At 36.7% G+C, this 14343-nt stretch overlaps 1 protein-coding gene across 2 annotated transcripts in view; it reads left to right on the top strand.

Moving 5' to 3' along the window:
• The window catches only part of LOC107594176 (tectonin beta-propeller repeat-containing protein 1-like), a 19480-nt gene extending 6063 nt beyond the window's left edge, over positions 1–13417 (top strand). The window contains exons 3-26 of one of the 2 annotated variants that reach the window (XM_016284138.1): positions 272–454; positions 546–668; positions 761–883; positions 1065–1239; positions 1328–1428; positions 2238–2339; positions 3359–3507; positions 4517–5064; positions 5707–5852; positions 5947–5967; positions 6118–6273; positions 7057–7206; positions 7301–7458; positions 8254–8381; positions 8463–8565; positions 8643–8739; positions 8866–8945; positions 9062–9118; positions 9578–9752; positions 9910–10045; positions 11413–11505; positions 12458–12564; positions 12662–12781; positions 12874–13417. In XM_016284138.1, coding sequence (XP_016139624.1) covers positions 272–454; positions 546–668; positions 761–883; positions 1065–1239; positions 1328–1428; positions 2238–2339; positions 3359–3507; positions 4517–5064; positions 5707–5852; positions 5947–5967; positions 6118–6273; positions 7057–7206; positions 7301–7458; positions 8254–8381; positions 8463–8565; positions 8643–8739; positions 8866–8945; positions 9062–9118; positions 9578–9752; positions 9910–10045; positions 11413–11505; positions 12458–12564; positions 12662–12781; positions 12874–13029 — 3387 coding nt within the window. In that variant the 3' untranslated portion in view covers positions 13030–13417. The remainder of the gene's footprint in view (positions 1–271; positions 455–545; positions 669–760; positions 884–1064; positions 1240–1327; positions 1429–2237; positions 2340–3358; positions 3508–4516; positions 5065–5706; positions 5853–5946; positions 5968–6117; positions 6274–7056; positions 7207–7300; positions 7459–8253; positions 8382–8462; positions 8566–8642; positions 8740–8865; positions 8946–9061; positions 9119–9577; positions 9753–9909; positions 10046–11412; positions 11506–12457; positions 12565–12661; positions 12782–12873) is intronic. The other variant, XM_016284140.1, reaches the window with a different exon arrangement.
• Positions 13418–14343: the final 926 nt, after the last annotated feature.

Below are 14343 nucleotides of genomic sequence, written 5' to 3'. Positions count from 1 at the left end.
ATATATATATATATATATATATATATATATATATAACCTTATTATTAATATTATTATTTTTATAAATATTAGCATTTATTTACTCACATGTATTCAAGGTGTATGAAAATAAGTTATAAGTATTCATTGCAACATGAATACAAAGAGTACATGCTAAAAACTTTGCACGTGGTTGAAACTAGATTTTATCATAAACACTATTATTTTTTGTTAACCCTATAGCATTTATTATCAAACGAGACTCACTTTTGTGTTTCCTGTTCCTTGACAGAGGTGGAACCCTGTAGATGGCTTCTCGGACCGGCTGTTGCCGAGTGATCGCTGGCAGTGGAGTGATGTCACAGGGCTGAAGCACCAGCCTCTGGGTGACTTTCAGCTGCCCTCTGAGAACTGGGAGTGGGAGGCGGACTGGTATGTGGATGAAAACTTTGGAGGGGAGCCCACAGAAAAAGCGGTCAGTATTGACATCTTTAAAATCACGAAAAAAAGTTATTTCACAGCTTACACTTGCTTTTAGCCATAGCTGATCTTCTGTGTGTTTTTAGGGATGGACATATGCCATTGATTTTCCAGCCACTTACACAAAAGACAAAAAATGGAACTCTTGCGTGCGTCGCCGCAGATGGATACGATACAGAAGGTACAAGGCACAGGAAACTTGGGTCAAGGTCTGTACCAGCACAGAGGACTTATCATAAGTGTTTCTCTTTAATGTTGATGGGAAAACTTATGTGTCCTTGAATTTTATATGTGAGAGCAGATCCCCTTAGAGCAGACTGGATCTCTTCCTGACCCGTTTAATGACATCACTTGTGGAGGTTGGGAGATCACTGAGGAGCCTAGAGGGTGTTTGTCACTGTGGGCGGTCTCTCTGCAGGGAAAGGTCAGAACTCCGTTTGTTCCAGCCTTACATACAGTGTCCAACAACACCCCATGCTTTTATAATTCATACATTTTTCAGTTCTTACAAAGCTATACAGAGTGTATGAATCCTTGGGTTCTTAGAACTCAAATGAATTTCCATTTATCGACAAGAAGATACAATTTTTTTTACTTTCGAGCAGGTGTGGTTCCGGTGTGGCATCAACCACCATAATCCCGAGGGCTCCGTTTGGGAGGAGGTGCCAGTACCAGGGGAGGTTGTGCAGATCAGCTGCGGCCCGGGTGACCTGGTGTGGGCTGTCCTGTGGGAGGGTGATCTGCTGGTCAGAGAGGGCATTGGCAGAGACTGCCTGAAGGGTGAGTGTAGTGGTTCAGTACACACACACAAACAAAAATAACAATTTGGGTAGATGATAGACATTCGATAATATTGATGTAATCACAGGGTCATCATGGGTCACGGTGGAGTCGCCGGACACTGGAGTGGCTGCCACACACGTAGCTGTTGGTGTGAACGTAGTGTGGGCTGTCACTAAAGATCATAAAGTAAGTCATATTTTAATTAATATAATTTTACACTTACACATACAGTGGAGTCCAAAACCTGAGACCACTAATAAAATTGCTTCTATTCCAATTTATTAATATTTTTGTAATACAAGTTATATTATAATTCATAATATATTGCCTATATTAGAATATAGAATATATACACTACTGTTCAAAAGTTTGAGGTCAGTAAAAAATAAAAAATAAAATTTTTGATAGAAATTAGTGCATTTGATTATCTAAGTTGCATAAAATTGATCAAAAGTGACACTAAAGTCTTTTTCATTGTTACAAAAGATTTCTATTTCAAATAAATGCTGTCTGCCTTTTGAATGTTCTATTTATCAGAGAATCCTAAAATGAAAAATGTGTCAGGCAACACAACGGATTCAAGATAATAATAAGAAATGTTGGTAGCACTTTATTTTACAGTACGTGTACTTCCCTGGTACATACATGGCAAATATCTTGTACCTACACTACTGTTAAATACAGCCATGTGTCTTATTTGTTGCCATGTACATACACTTCAGGTAAGCACCTTGTGTTACCACTCATTTGCCTGTAGGTACAAGATATTTGCCATGTATGTACCAGGGAAGTACACGTACTGTAAATATTTTACAATATTATTGTTGTAACTGTATTTTTGATTAGATAAATCCAGCATTGATGAGCATAAGAGTTAAAAAACTAAAAAAAAAAAAAAATTTTAAATCTTACCAACCCCAAACTTTTGAACCGATATGTACTTTTTTTATTATTGTTACTTAGCTTGTTTTTCCACATCTCTTTATTTCTAATAGGTCTGGTTTAGACGGGGTGTGAATTCTCATAATCCTTGTGGTTCAGGTTGGATAGGTATGGTTGGAGAGATGGCTATGATCAACGTGGGTCTCAATGACCAGGTCAGAGATTAGTAATGTTTCCTCTCATTAATTCCTGTCTCTGATTTTACATTGAATAACTGTACTTGTGTGGTACACATTTCAACATAAAAAGCAGAAAAAAGACACTTAAAATCTTTTGAAGGCTTAACCCAGAAACTTTCATATGAATCAATGTATTTATCCATGAGATATAGGGATGTAACGATGCACCGCGAGCCAGTTGAACATCGATACAAATATGTGACGATTCAAATCGGTTGAGATGTTAAACGAATCGCGATACACTTGGGGGTGGGAGGTTATATCAGTGTATCTCTGAGGGGAACTGACTGTCTTTAGAAAAGTTTAGATGGTAATTTATTTTCATCTTGACTGTTTATAAGCGCAGCGCTGCTTTGCTTACAGCGGTAACAAAGGACTTCACAAAACTAAAGTCAGAGCATTCTGTTTTTGTTTTAAATTTCAAACTATACAATCTAATTTAGATTAAAAAGCTGCTCATGCTGCATGTACACAGCATCTTTGTTTGTGATTCAAATGCAATGGTTGCCTCTAATTTTGAATGGAGAGAGCACAAGCCCTTGTTTATATGAAGAGATTTTTTTTATTTGATTATTTATTTGATTAGATTTGAGGTTTGTTTTCCAATTTAAATTTAGTTTTGTTATTTGACATTTCAATTTCACAAATAAATGTGCAGCATTTTGTCCAAGCAATAATAAAAGAACACCTTTTCATTAATAATTTGTCTTAAAAATCGTGAAAAAATCATATTGTGAAATCAGTTACGTGAATCATATCGCATCGTGAGTTGAGTGAATCGTTGCATCCCTAATGAGATAAATAAATACAAATATGAAAATGTGGTATAAATGTCATTTTTCTTGTGTGAAACATTATACACAAATGTAAAAATATTGGTGTTAAAATACCATATATTATGCCATATTTATGTATTCATCTAAGAATGTTTTTCTAGTGAGAATGATATGTTCTAAAACCATTTCAGCAGTTATTACACTGAGATCTGTGTTCAGGTGTGGGCTATTGGTTTTGAAGACCGGGCCGTATATTTCCGCCAGGGTGTGACTGCCAGCGAGCTGAGTGGGAAGGCCTGGAAGGTTGTGTCTGTGCCCAGAGATAGTGAACGTTCCCACTCTAGCGCCAGCGCAAGCAGCCTTCAGAGGTTAGTTAACTTCATGTCATTAGTAGACATTCCTAGTTCAGTTGTGCTAATGTTCTTGGTAGACCTTTCTTTAGAGGTTTTATTGCAAATGACATATATTGCCAGTAAAACTAAGATATTAAAAGAATAGAAAGTAACATTCTGTGCTCAGTGCATTCATTAATCTGATTATATACATATGATGGCCGATGTGTGCTGCACTCTGACACAATCCACACTCCTATTGGTTGTCGCTCCTGAAAGTCACACTTAATTTGCAAAAAGTTAAACATTTCTCAACATTGTCATGTTGGACACGCCTACATCCTGTTATGCCTACATCCAGCCACTGTCACTCGTCACTCGTCTGACCAGAAGTCACTGAATGAACGACAGAAGTCAAATGAATGGGATCAGGTTGTTTTGTCACTGCGTGCGTATGGTTGGCAGTGAGAACAGGGCTTGAAGCATTGATCAGCCTTCATCCCTCAAAAGAACAATAGACTGATTAATTTCTAGAGAAAGGTGTTTCTTTAAAACTGAAAGTAGACTTCAACAATCCAAGTGGAGTCATTAATTTAGAATCTGAAAAAGACAATGTGGCATAAAAGTATTGTCATATGTGACAAATAATATTTATATTTTTCATTAAATGTTGGGTAGTATAATAGTTTGCAATGTATGTGACAAATTATATATTTTTTCATTTAATTATAGTTTTTTTAATTTACAATATTAGTTGTTCATTTTAAAGTGTTTTTGCACAATTCAGTGAATTCCAATGCGTTCTTATTAGAGGGGCTAGATAATTGACAATTTCATTAGATGTTCTCTTAGTAGACTGGATTGATGGATACTGAAAGCACTTTGTCATCACAGGTTAAAATTTATAACAATTATCGGAAACATGAATAATGTTTTTGACTCTTTTTGATATATCAAATTTTCTTTCAAAAATATAAACATATCGAAGTGATTCCAAACTTCTAGTGCTGTACGTGTTAACAATGTGTGTCTCTACACCTCACAGCGCTGGTTGTTTCTTTGGTGGTGAGGTGTGTCTGCAGTCCCAGGCATCAGTGTTGGGTGATGCAGACCCTGAGACTGAAAGAACCGGGGCTGAAGTGGTCCCAACACCTGAGATGGGAGACGCCCTTAAACCACGCATCCCCAAAGTGACCAGTGACAGCTTCATCTCAGAGCTTGTGTCTGACCGTGATGGCCAAATCAGTCGCCGTGACGCCCCCCCAGCTGGCCCATCTATTCCTGAGGAGGATCACACAGAAAAAGAGGTGGAGGACAGGGTTTCCCCAGCTCAGGTTCTGTCTCCTAGCCAATCAAGTGGGGTGGATCCTCAATGGAGCAATGTTGACCTAGAGGAAGCCCAGACGCACCTCGCATCTGGACCTGGAGACACAGCTGAAACCAGCAGCCTGTCCTCTGTAGTCACCTATATCCTGGCCCTGGAGGAGCCTTATGGGCCAGATGAGCATCCAAAATGGGCCTGGGTTAGCGGTGGGGGATGTTTGGTTGAGTGTCACACACAGCTCAACTGGTTCAACTCATCTACAGCCACAGGTCAGCCGGGTATCATGTAGGCCTGCATGATGTGTTGAAAGAAAATCGATATTGCGATATGGCGTAGTGCAATTGTCAAGGTTTAATTAATTTAATATACGCTTAACCGGTTTCAAAGTGAAGTGCAGCATTTATACAGTGCTTCGGCTTCTGAGAACAGCTTGGTTCATTTACTGTGATGCTGATATTATGGGCTCCATGCGTGTCATTGAACACACAGTGCCAAGCTTCAGTATGAAATTGGCAGCGCATGTTTTTATTTGCTGGCAAACCGTCAAAATAAAAGCTTAATTGTTTTAACGTTTGAAAATGAAGAAATTAGAATATAAATATTGGTATTGTAATTTTACAGTAAAATATTTTTCTTTTCTTTTACTGTGTTCTTTACAGTATTATTGCAATATGTTTCTTATTTTGTTTATATGTTTAATTTTTTATTTCATAATCACAATAAAAATAAATATTATTTTATAGTCATATTGAATTGAAAAAAATGATTTCAGCTTTTTTTTTTTTTTTTGCAACATTGTAGGAAAGCAAAAATCGCAATGTCACGTATCGTGCAGCCCTATTACCTTCTGTGTAACTGAATTTGATGATTCACTTTGTACTTGACTGTGCCAAATGTGATTGTCTCCTCAGCCCTGAACTCCTCCATGCAGGCCATGTCTCCCTCCATTACACCTGCTCAAACGGCAGAATGGCGTAAACAAATATTTGAGCAGCTCAGTGAGCGTTCCAAGAGAGAAATGGAGAATTTCATGCATTATGAGCAGGCCATTGAACAGGTAGTCCTCACACACAAAACAGTTTATCTAATTTTTCTCAGTTTTTATCAATACTAACCAGGTTTGTCATTTATCTTTTTTTATCTATATCCAGATTGTCATTGATATAGCAACAGTAAGTGTTCATATACAAGTGCTCCAAGAATTAGATCAAAAGTCAGAGCAACAGTTACAGTGACAGCGGTCCTCAGCTTGGTAGAACTGAAGAGTTACTAAAAAAAGTGTCTAATTTGATAACTCACCCTGATTCCTGTTCTTCTCATAGTCTGTGTGGGTGAAGAAGGGCACTATGCAGTGGTGGCGAGACTGGAAACCTCATAAGTGGGTGGATGTTCAGTTTGCACTGGAGCAGTTTTCAGGAGCAGAGGGCAACAAGGATGGGATTCTGTTCATCTACTACACCTTTAATGATGAAAAGAAGGTAACCTCACATCCGTTATGGAATCAGAATTGTAGTTTTGTGGATTTTAATCCATGTTTATTAGTTTGAGGCCATCTAGTAAGTTTAGTGTACAGATAAAAGTTGATCAAATTCTTTTTTGGCACACATTTATCTTTTCCCTACTGGGAAAATATTAATTCCACATTATTATACTGTAGCTGGAACCTAATAAAAGTATCTAAAATGTACAAGATCTTGATACAAAAACGTACAAGGCCTTGCTAACCGTTTCTGTTGGAAATACACAACTGATCAAAGATTTTATTTTAAGAAATTAACACTTTTATTCAGCAAGGGTGCATTAAATTGATCAAACATGATAGTAAAGATGTGTAATTATACTAAAGATTTCTATTTCAAAAATAAATGTTATACATTTGAACTTTCTGCTCATTAAAGAATCTTGACAAAATGTATCACAGTTTCCACAAAAATATTAAGCACAGACGTTTTTCAACATAATAAGGAATGTTTCATGAGCACCAAATCAGCATATTAGAAAAACATCATAAAAAATAGAACGTTTTATTAATATATCACAATATTATTGTTTTTGTATTTTTGTCAAATAAAAATAAGTCAAAATTTTCAAAATAATTGAAAAATCTTACCAACATCAAACTTTTAAATGGTAGTGTATATGAACATAAATCTGTGAAATCTGCTTGTAAAGTGATTTTATGTGGTCTAGAATTGACTTATTTGATCAGTTCAACCCGTTTTACCTTTGCTTTGTGTCTTTTCTGTTCTTTCTCTGTCCAGTATCTCCATGTGTTCATTAATGAAGTGACAATCCTGGTGCCAGTACTTAATGACTCCAAACACACATTTGCCATCTATACAGCAGAGCGAACCAAACAGAGGTGGCCTATCCGCCTGGCTGCGCCCACAGAGCTGGAGATGCACGACTGGGTGAGGAGGGAACATAAATCATTGATTCTCAACAACTTGCACTGCACTTTGCGATTACCTTGCTGTTTGACTGACAGTTTGTTCATCTTATCAGCTGGCTCTGCTCAGTATGTCTTGCTGTGACTCTAGAGGTATTCAGGGCCCTCCCTCGAAACAAGCCATCTGGTCGGTCACCTGTAGGGGTGACATCTTTGTGAGCGAACCCACAAAAGAACTAGAGGCAATTCCCTACCCTACACCCTGTGATCAGATGTAAGAATCAGATGATTGATTGATTTTTTGTGAACAAGTTTACTGTAAATAAGTGATTCTTCAGTCAGTGGACCACTTCTGAACTTTTTTAAACAAGCATCCTACTTAAAGGATGAGAAATAATAATAATAGCATGCATCATTACAGTCACACATAACATCAAAAGATCCACAGCATCACACATTATACCAAAATTCACTTGAATGTTCAAAAAAGATAAAAATCCTTGTGATAAATGTTTAACATAGATGAAACATAGTTTAAAGAGGTCAATGAACCCCTTATTAAAGAATTACCTTTAAAAGTTTAGTGTTAGTGAGTTAAAACAGTATTATTGTGAAATATTCAGAATAATAATATTATTAATTTAAAATAAGTGTTTTACTAATATATTTTAAAATGTAATTTATGATGGCATATGGTATATATCCTGTGATGGCAAAGCTGAATTTTCTGCAGCGATTTCTTCAGTGTCACATGATCCTTCAGAAATCATTGTAATATAATAAAATTTCATTATCATTATCAATGTTGAAAACAGCTGTTTTAATATTTTTTTGGAAACCATGATACATTTTTTTCAGGATTCTTAATATAAAGCATTTATAGACAATGTACAGGTCTTTATTTTCACATCCTTACATCCTTACTGAATAAAGGTATTGATTTCTTAAAAAAAAAAAAAAAAAAATCTTACTGACCCCAAACTTTTGAACAAGTGTATATTCATAAACGTTATATTTGTCCATGACTGCTCTGTGAGAAAAACAAAACAAAAATCTTTATCCTGGACAGGTTCTGGCATCAAGTCGGCGGGCATTTGCGTATTATTGAGTCCAACAGTCTTGGTGTGGTGTGGGGGATTGGCTATGACCACACTGCCTGGGTTCACACAGGAGGCTATGGAGGAGGCTTCTTCCAGGGTAAATGCGTCACCTCTTTCTAAACCAATCAGTGTTTTTCATGTATTTTAATAACATAATGTATTTATCTCACACACACAGGTTTAGCAAGCAGCACAGATAACATCTACACACAGACTGACGTGAAGAGTGTATCTATCTATGAGAACCAGCGCTGGAATCCTGTCACTGGTTACACTAACAGGTTAATACTGAGCATGATGTTTATAATCCAGGAGTGTTCAGTATGCTTTCTGCTGTGCCTCACTGTTTCTCCTCCAGGGGTCTCCCTACTGACCGTTACATGTGGAGCGATGCCTCAGGTCTGAAGGAGTGCACTAAAAACAACACAAAACCACCCTCCCCAAACTGGACTTGGGTTTGTGCTGTTATCCATTTCCTCCCAATACATAAAGAACTTGTCACTGAAATTAACTGTGAATGACATCCGGCTGCTTCGTAGTTGCAAACCACTGTATGTGTGCATGCTCCGTAATATATGCAGGTGTCAGACTGGACTATTGACTATGCTGTGCCAGGTGGGACAGACAGAGAGGGCTGGCAGTATGCAGCTGACTTTCCTGTGTAAGTTATATTGGTTATTAGCTTTGCCAGTGTATCTTATAACATAAAAAAGCACAATCTTGGAAGTGTGAGAGCGAGCTAACGCTTTGATTTTTCTGAATGTATTCACCTTCTAGGTCATACCACGGATATAAAACATTGAAGGACTTTGTCCGCCGCAGACGTTGGGCCAGGTATCTAGCACTTAATGTAGGAATTTTTTTCATTGTTAGCACCTGTTGACTAATGTAGTTATCTAATATTAACAAACGGGACCTGATTATAAAGTGTTAACAAAATCAATTAAAAAGTACTTTAACGCAATGATTTTTATGACATGATTCTGTAAAGGGTTTTTGATCATCTGCATATTGCCTGTGCAGTACCACCACCATACTGAAATTGACATTTAGAAGGATTAATTGAGTTAATTATTAGGAATAAATTGTAAAAAAGTAAATGACAATAAAAAAAATATTAAAAGACAAAAACAAACATAGTGTTGTTTTAATATTTTTGTCAAGTAGCCAATAGAAATATTTATTCAGTGTTGGTGCACTTCCTCAAAATTGTAATCATAAAGAAACCATTTTTTGTAATTGTTAAATTTGACTCCTCTATCACCAATTCTTAACCATCATCTTCCACCTTAGAAAGTGTAAACTCACAACAACTGGCCCCTGGCAGGAAGTCCCGCCTATACCTTTGAGTGACATCACAATCCTGCCTTGTGGACCAAAGAGCACAGTGGAACAGGTGCCATTATGGGCCATCAGCAACAAAGGAGACGTCTTGTGCCGTCTGGGTGTCACTTCACTTACCCCTGGAGTAAGAGTCAAGTTCCTTATTTTCTAGAAGTCTGCTAATTGGTTTTGTGTTAGTTCCCATGCAAATAGTGTACAAATACTTCACAAACATTATGACTGTGAGAGGCTTCCCAGAATGATGTATTGTAACCCTGACTGATGATGTGGCTTGATCACAGGGGTCGTCATGGTTACATGTTGGAACCGACCAGCCCTTCAAGTTGATTTCCATAGGTGCTGTCCACCAGGTTTGGGCCATCGCTAAGGATGGCTCTACGTTCTTCAGGGCCTCTGTGTCCACCCAGAACCCGGCAGGCGAGGGAATAACCTTCTATCATAAAACCTGTAGATTAGGGATGCACCGAAATGAAAATTCTTGGCCGAAGCTGAACAAAATGAAACACTGGGCCGAATACCGAACACGGTTTTTCGCGTTTTTTTTTTCACCATTGCATAAATTAAATAGCCAAAATGTGCTTTTTACTGTTTTGTCCTGCTTTTCAAATAAAAAATCTATTAAAAAACAACTATTTAAAAATATTTACTTAACACTGAAGATTTTTTTTACATTCTAGCAGACATTATACCAGCAAAGCACTATTTAACTTAAAATTAATAAGTTAGTAAAATATTTTTTGGCCATTTTTGAGACTTGAATCAGGCATGTATTTTTTTACTGTACAAATAAAGGCAGCCTTGTTGAGCAGAAAATAAGTATTTTAAAACATTTGAATATATTACAGATCCCAATTTGAACACTATGTCTGAATGTTATAATAAATGTATTAATAGAGCTGTTGTAGGGTAATTATTATTATCATTATTATTGTCTTACTTTTTATTTTATTTTACAGAACAACAGTGAAATTACAATAGGCTACTAACATTTATGAATGCTGATGGAGTTGTTGCTTTTTCTCTGCTTTTATTTTGGCAGAAACCCGCAGGAAAATCTCAGTGCTTCTTTTTGTTGATAACAGCATGCAGATTTATGAATTCATTACGAATTTGGGAAGATGTTTGTTGCACGTAGCACATTGTCACATGCCTTTAAAAAAAATCACAAAAATGTTACTGAGCAACTGACGAGTAACACAGTTTTAGCACAGATTTTCCTCACGCTTTGGACCCTGGCAGAATACATGCAATTCGTGCGTGCATTAGAAAATATAACATTCTGCAGGTTATTTACTAATCGTTTGAGGCCATTTCGTGATTTCAATCATCATACAGTAACCTAACCACCAGCATCAGCCACCTCTTCTTCTCATGGGAGACATGTGATGCAGAACTAAACAGTCTCTCGCTGTCGGTGCTTCGTGCTTGTAATGATTTCTGCGTCTTTCTCTGATAGATTTAAATATTTTCACACTGCCGACATGTTTGCTGCATTAGTGCGTGCCTCTATTTGATCGCGTTAGTCATTGTTCGGTACATATTATTCGGCCTTTTCGCTTATTCGGCCGAACACCGAAAGATATTTTTTTGCTATTTTCGGCCGAATAATTTCGGTTGCTGAACATTCGGTGCATCCCTACTGTGTATGTATGACCCCATGAAAATACAACAATACATACTTGTCTCTTACGTTACATTTTAATGCAAGTCATGCCTGTCATGCTGATGTTGCAGCATTGCTAGTATTTCTGCAGCAGCATTAGAAAGGTTTGATCTGTTTGCAGGAGATTGCTGGTATCACATCCCCTCTCCAACCGGACAGAAGCTTAAACAGGTGTCAGTGGGCAGGACATCTGTATACACAGTAGATGAAAATGGTACACCTATATATGTCACACTGATAAAAAGCTGTTAATACATCAGTGGCCACTGATACTTTTCAAAAGTGGGGAAGCACAGATGTTACTAATCAATGGAAAAATGTGTACTCTGATCTGTTTGTATATCTTAGTGTCTTGGTATTGCTCCTAAAAGCTGCTTACTTAATGACAAAAATTACTTAACATCAATAATTGATCAAACTTAAGTGTAACTGTATTTTTACAGCAAGATGCAAGATTATGATTTTTTTTATATTATTATTTTCTAAATAAATTAATACTTTTATTCAACAAGGATGCTTATATAATTATAATGTTAGATGAAAAATGCATATATATTTCAAATAAATGCTGTTCTATTTAACTTTCTATTCATCAAATAATCCTGAAAAAAGTATCACAGTTCCCAGCACAACTGTTTTCAAAATTTATAATAAAATATATATATTTTTAACACTAAATCAGCATATTAGAATGTTTTACGAAGAATCATGTGAAACTGAAAACTGGAGTAATGGCTGTTGAAAATTACGCTTTGCCATCACAGAAATAAATTACATTTTCAAATATAATAAAATAGATAAGTTATTTTAAATTGTAATTTCACAATATTATTGTTTTTATTGTATTTTTTTATTTTTTAAAAATACAGACTTTGTTAGCAGAAGAGACTTCTTTCAGAAACATTAAAAAATCTTACGAACCACAAACTTTTGAATGGTACTGTATATAATGTAATATTAAAACTAATATATATATATAGAGAGAGAGAGAGAGAGAGAGAGAGAGAGAGAGAGAGAGCGAGAGAGAGAGAATCTAGAAGAATCCATGCTTCCTGTGCAGTCTAAAGCAATCACCAGTTCTACACATGATGCTTTATTTAAAACCGTCAAATATAAATTGACCCATTGTTATAGTAATGATTCTATGTATGGTTTTGTGTGAGCAGGTAACCTGTGGTACAGACATGGTGTGACCCCCAGTTACCCTCAGGGCTCATCATGGGAGCACATCTCCAATAATGTGCGCAAGGTGTCTGTGGGACCTCTGGACCAGGTCTAGACCATTTCCTTGTAACTAGTTAATGCAGTCTAACTACTGCAGGTTTGCTGCTCTGCTAAATGCCAGATTTGTGGGGGGGGGGTTCCCTAAGGTGTGGATCATTGCAGATAAGGTGCAGGGGAGTCACAGTTTGAGCTGTGGCACTGTGTGTCGCCGGCAGGGGGTGCTGCTGAATGAACCCAAAGGACACTCGTGGGACTATGGCATTGGGGTGAGCTCTGCTGGCATTGTCTTCATGCTCACTAGTTACTAATAGTACTGTGCAGAATGGATAGAAAATGATAAATCATCCGTTTCTTTCAGGGTGGATGGGATCATATAACAGTTAGAGGAAATGCCATGGAGGCACCTCGCATCCTGATGCCATCCCTGACTGACAACGGCAGCAACCAGACGGCAGCACGTCCACTGCAAACCAGTAACCAGCCAGAGATGAACGGAAACCCAGTGGGCTGTTAGTCTTTATGCTAACCGTCTCTACTGTAGCCATTAATTGTTTTCTTCCCTTCTGTAGCACTTCTCTTGTATAGAGCAGAATTACTCAATCCCACTTAACAAATCGTGTGACTCAAGCGCCTGCACATGCAGACCGCTCTGTGTTTTTGTTTGTACCTCAACTGAATTCACATTTTATAGTTAGCTTGGAAGATGTTTTCTTGTTTTGAGGGCTCTCGTGGATATTGAGGCCACTTTCAGTAATGCCCTCTTCATTTTTAACACTCCCATCATTCGTCATTATGTTTTTTACATAGTACTTGTGGTAAGAGGATCTTAATTTTATGTTTATTTATTCATCTGTGGTAAAATCACAATTGCCCATTTGCTTTTTTGATTCTTTATTTGAATCCAGGGGCATTAAATACAAAAGTCCCAGTGTAAGCTACTGAAGGTACACTACAAGCATTTTATATTGAACATCACACACAAACATTTTTAAACAAATACCTGCTCCTGGGAATTTTCCTGCTCGGCTGCAGTGCCGTAAAACAACGTAAAAGAGTCTGTAATAATTTCATAATAATCTGCTTGTAATTGGGTTATTGATTTATGTTCGTATTCAAAGCTGAGACAGCACAGTGGTACTGTACAAATACACTACAGTTCCAAAATCTGGGGTCAGTAAGATTTTTTTAATGCATCCATTCAGCAAGGATGCATTAAATTGACTAAAATGACAGTAAAAGATTTTATATTGTGAAAGATTTGTTTCAAAAATAAATGCTATACTTTTGAACTTTATTCTTGAAAAAAAAACTTCAAAATATTAAGCAGCACAACCGTTTTCAACATTGATAATTGTATCTTGAGCAACAAATCAGCATTTTTAAATGAGTTCTGAAGGATCATATGACAATTTCCACAATATATTACAGTTGATCAAATAAAAGCAATGGTGATCATAAGATATCACAAAAAAAATCTTACTGACCTTAAAGTTTTGAAGGGTAGTGTAAGTTCAGACACTTTATTTAAGACACTTGTCACTGATGTAAGAGTGCAATATTTTGCACTTGAAAATGTGGAGACAATGTTGTGAAACATTTCTCAGGATGTCAGCATATTTGATTTCATTCATAGATATATATGTGGTTTAATTCTGTTTAAAGGCAGCACATTTTCAGAAAGTAACAGTATTTATAACAAATCTTTCCAAATGGTTTGTTAGGATGAATAGTTAGATTTATTCCTATCCTGCTAAGTCATGTTGTACATGTGAATGTATAAATTTGGAATATTTATGGGTAAGTGCAGTCCTAATGTGAAACTGCATCA

This window comes from Sinocyclocheilus grahami, unplaced genomic scaffold (assembly GCF_001515645.1).
Source record: "Sinocyclocheilus grahami isolate Dianchi unplaced genomic scaffold, SAMN03320097.WGS_v1.1 scaffold180.1, whole genome shotgun sequence".
Taxonomy (NCBI): Eukaryota; Metazoa; Chordata; class Actinopteri; order Cypriniformes; family Cyprinidae; genus Sinocyclocheilus; species Sinocyclocheilus grahami.
Note: the sequence above shows the minus strand (reverse complement) of the source record. Positions and strands in the feature narration are given on the sequence as shown.